General features: G+C 33.6%; 1 protein-coding gene across 1 annotated transcript; it reads right to left on the bottom strand.

The window, feature by feature from the left end:
- Window positions 1–836: 836 nt before the first annotated feature.
- LOC110871153 (heat shock 22 kDa protein, mitochondrial-like) lies at window positions 837–2,196 on the bottom strand. The gene is made up of 3 exons (XM_022120081.2): window positions 2,055–2,196; window positions 1,508–1,927; window positions 837–1,416 (listed from the first exon to the last, which is right to left on the bottom strand). Exons 1-3 carry the CDS (start codon window positions 2,191–2,193, stop codon window positions 1,019–1,021), a joined length of 957 nt encoding a protein of 318 aa, XP_021975773.1. The 5' UTR covers window positions 2,194–2,196; the 3' UTR covers window positions 837–1,018.
- Between the last annotated feature and the right edge of the window lie 1,962 nt (window positions 2,197–4,158).

Here is a 4,158-nt window from a genome sequence, read left to right as displayed (position 1 = left end):
TGAACTATGTCACTTCTGGGAACAACAGGTTCACCTTGTTTGTTGACAAAACATTCTTGCTTCTTATCCCATCTTTTGTTTCTAACTGCATTTTCATATTCTTCTGCATCTTCTCCATTCTGCATCCAACAATGAAAATTTCTCTCTCAGTTTTTTCTTTCAAAATCTCTTCTCGAGTTTTCTCTTTGATTTATGTTTTGTCTTTTTCCTTGTTTTCCTCTTGAATTTCAGCAACATGAACATGATGTTGGCTTTTTGATTTTTTCTTCCATGAGCTGTTACAACACGATCTTCTTCTAGAAGAATCTGGCTCCAGTCAAAACCTTCATCTTCATGAATTACTTCATAAGCTCTGGACTTCTCTTTTGGATCATTTTCAATCATTTTTGGCTCTTCCTTACTGCGGTGATAAATCGCCTTTCTATAATAACCATCATTGAAAGGTCTCACCATTTCGGCAACTTCAGAATTTTGTACATTCACTTTGAAATGACCTTTTGGCTTACATCTGAAGCAGGTCACTTTAGATTTATCGAATCCAAGCTTTGTTGACGAACCACCTAATGATTGCTTTCCAGTAATCGTAATCTCCATATACCTCTGTGCTCTTCTAATGCAACATGCCAAACACCAGAGAATGTCTATGAGCTCCATTTCTTCTAGATTAATCTGGTCGTAATCTTCTTTGGTCAGTTCGGGGTTTCCTATTTTGCCTGCAACTAGACCTTCATAAAATTCCAGAACTGGTGCAAGAAAGCTCATTTGTTGTTTAGCTGCATTGATGCTCATAGCCGGAGAATTTTGAAAGTGTTTTGAAAGTCAGCGCATCATAGGTGTTTCGAGAACAAATGCTGACTGAAAATTATAAAGTAAATACAACTTTGTTTAAAAGCATGCCTGCAGATGTCTATCTCGCTAAGTAGCTATTACAAGGGTCGGTGGTACCCTGATAAATATTAGAAGGAATATAGAACTTCACATTAAGTATCAAAAAAGTTAAAAAGGTCAACAAACAACTTCAATTGGCTTCAACTCTATGCCTGTCCTCCACGTAAGGAAGAGTTGCATGAAACATTCCATTTCTCATCTTTCTCTTGATCATGTTATGCTTCTTGTGGATGCCCTCGGGTAAATGTATGCCTGTAATATAGTGCTCCTTATTTGTTTTACCTTCAATTAAGAAAGTGTCATAATCAAAAAATGACTTTACATCCTCTATCTTGAGTCCAGGCATATTTAAGGACACACGAACGCCTTGTGTGGTTAACTCCATCTTCTCCGGTCCAGGCATGCTCATGTTTATGCGTAGGCTTTTAGCGGTCTCTTCCTTATAGATTGAGAATGAATTGATCGGCGACAACAAAGCTATTGCAGGGCAAAATCCCTTGCCTATGATTGATAGGTCGGAGAACATATCTGAAATCATCAACAACACACCTAAGAATTAAACGTACTCCCTCCCTCTCACGCACTTGGAAGGCCCATCCCATAAAAATAAAATAACTACCTGAGTAAGGAGAATGATCAGGTAATTTAGCAATGATGTACTTTTTCCAGAAACTGAAAAAATTAGTCTTGAACTTCTTTTTGTTGGGAAGAGTTATCTTTAACATTCCATCTTCCATCTCTTCCTTCATATCACCACTGGTCTTGTCGGTTAACTTGATGCCGCCAAGGTAGCACTCGTTATTTGTTTTGCCTTGCATGAACAAAGTGTTGTGTTCAACACATGCCTTCATGTCCTCCTTTTTGAGTCCTGGCATATTCAGGGAAACACATAGGCCTTCATTAGTCTCCATCATCTCCACCCCAGGTATATTTAGTGTTAAGCTTCTTCCTTCAGCAGTCTTCTCCATATGGAACGACATCGAAGAAATCTTGGGCCACAGGCTCATTTGCATTCTTAGCCATGATTGGTCAAAGAACTCTAAAATCCAACAAGATCCATCAAATATATAACGTACAAGAACCACATAATAAACTTATATATAGTGCACATACATAATCAAAGTAGCACAAATGAGTTACATATTATTGGTTATGAAAGAAAATACCGTCTGTTGGCATAGTAGTAGAACTTTGGGGACTAGCATTGTGGCTAAGATAACGAGACGCAGAAACAACGGTCGGACGAAACGGGATAACAGATCTTGAGAGCAGGTTGGAAGTAATGAGGCGCAGCGAGGAAGCCATCTGGGATCTACATAAACGATTCAAACTTAATTTAGAAGCTATTTATTTGTTTTATGTCAACTGAGTAGGGTTAGAATTTTTGAAATATAGTTAGGATAAAACGCGAGAATTTTGATCGGACTTCAAGCTTCATAACAAGCGTATTACTAAAGTTTCGTTAAGTTTCATTCCCATCAAACTTCACATGAACACATTTAATTTCAATATCAGGAGAAACAAATAAATAAATAACCGGGATTTCCGGTGGATAGGGATGATCTGGTCGCCGGTTGCCGGTCGGTCTTTCTGGAGTTCTGGTTCGTTGCCGATGGTTGTTCTAGATTTAAACAATTTTGGGGAAATCAGAAATTTTAGAAGGTAAATGTTATTGGGCTAATCAGAATGGATAATTAAGTTTGAGTTATTAAGATGGGTTTATTTAATTTGGGCGCTGCTAAATATACCCCATTTTCTACTAAACGTACCCTCTCCTTTAACTTTCACATTAATACAATTCAAACTCTTTTGTTTTTGTTTTTTTTTTCATTTTGTTATCTTTAAGTATTATTATTACTATCATTTGCTTTTAAAACATTATTTTAGTTAAAAAGTTTTTTTTGTTATTTGAAAAAAAAAAATCTTTTTCATATGTTTTAAACTGAGACGAGTCATTTTAATTTTGAAGTGAGATTTTTTTTTCGTTCATAACGGTTTGAAGTGAGAGTTCGAATTTAGTTTGTATAAAAATAATACATAAAAATTTAAATGAAGGTTTGAAGCCAACCAAATTAATATAGTTTTCGAGTTAAAAGAAGATAAATATATTTGAGAATCACCACTTTAATTTGTAGATAATAATTTTGATTAGTTAATAACATGCCCTCACAATAATTAAATTTCAACTTATGTCGATTATTGATTATTGATTGATATTACATATTTTTGATCAAAGCATTTTACTACCTAGCTAATGTGCTGGTTAACGTTTTATTTTCTTTTTGCATTTTACTACTTTCAATAAATAAAAGTTGTTAATTATATTATAATACATTTTAATATAATAATGATACTAATACAAATAGAAAGATGAGAGAACTAAAATATGAAATAAATAAAAAATATAAAATCAACTGTTTTTTCAAAAAAAGTTCTAAAACTTTTTGTTGTTTAAAAAATATCTTTTTTATTAATTTGTAGTGATATTTTATAGAAACATAATAAAATACTAGTTAGAGAAAATATCTTGAAAAACAATATTTGAATTATATAGAGGGGTGAAATTTGACAACCTTTAAACTGTATTTTTAGAAAGGAGGTATGATTAGTAAAAAAAAGGAGGTGCATTTAGCCAACCTCATTTAAGTTTTAGCCCACCTCTTTTTTATTTTAAGGAAACAACTAAGGATCTTGACATCTTGAATAATATTTTAAGGTCTTTCACGTCTTTTAATTTATCTTGTTTTACGGGTCTTGTATCATGTGATAAGGGCGTCTATGGTTTCTATTGTTTTAAGACTGGGGGTGGGGGAGGGGTTTGTGATGGGGGTATTGTTCGACATGTTGTAAATATGGGCTTCATCAGTCTATACTTAAAAAGTGGGGTGTGAGAGCGGCATGACCAGGCCGGCGTGGAATGCCATGTGGTTTTTTTTATTTAATGTTGATAATTATACAAAAAAAATACAACTTGTATTAATTTAAAAACATAGTTACATAAAACACACTCCTAAAATATAAAAAAAACCTACTTAATTTATTATTATATATATTAAAGAGAAAGGTCGGTGGCTACATGCCACCAACCCTACTCTCATTTTCTTTTGTATGCTATTAATGTCTTTTGTCATTTGTCATTTGTTTGCTTCAGCCTTCATTTCAACAACTTGAGTACTTGACTACGTAATTTAACTACAAAAGTAAATAACAAACAAAGCTAGAAAGGTAAAATACTAACAAAGGTTTCTCTGCATTTTATATTCTAATAAT

Source organism: Helianthus annuus, chromosome 8 (assembly GCF_002127325.2).
Source record: "Helianthus annuus cultivar XRQ/B chromosome 8, HanXRQr2.0-SUNRISE, whole genome shotgun sequence".
Lineage (NCBI taxonomy): Eukaryota > Viridiplantae > Streptophyta > Magnoliopsida > Asterales > Asteraceae > Helianthus > Helianthus annuus.
Note: the sequence above shows the minus strand (reverse complement) of the source record. Positions and strands in the feature narration are given on the sequence as shown.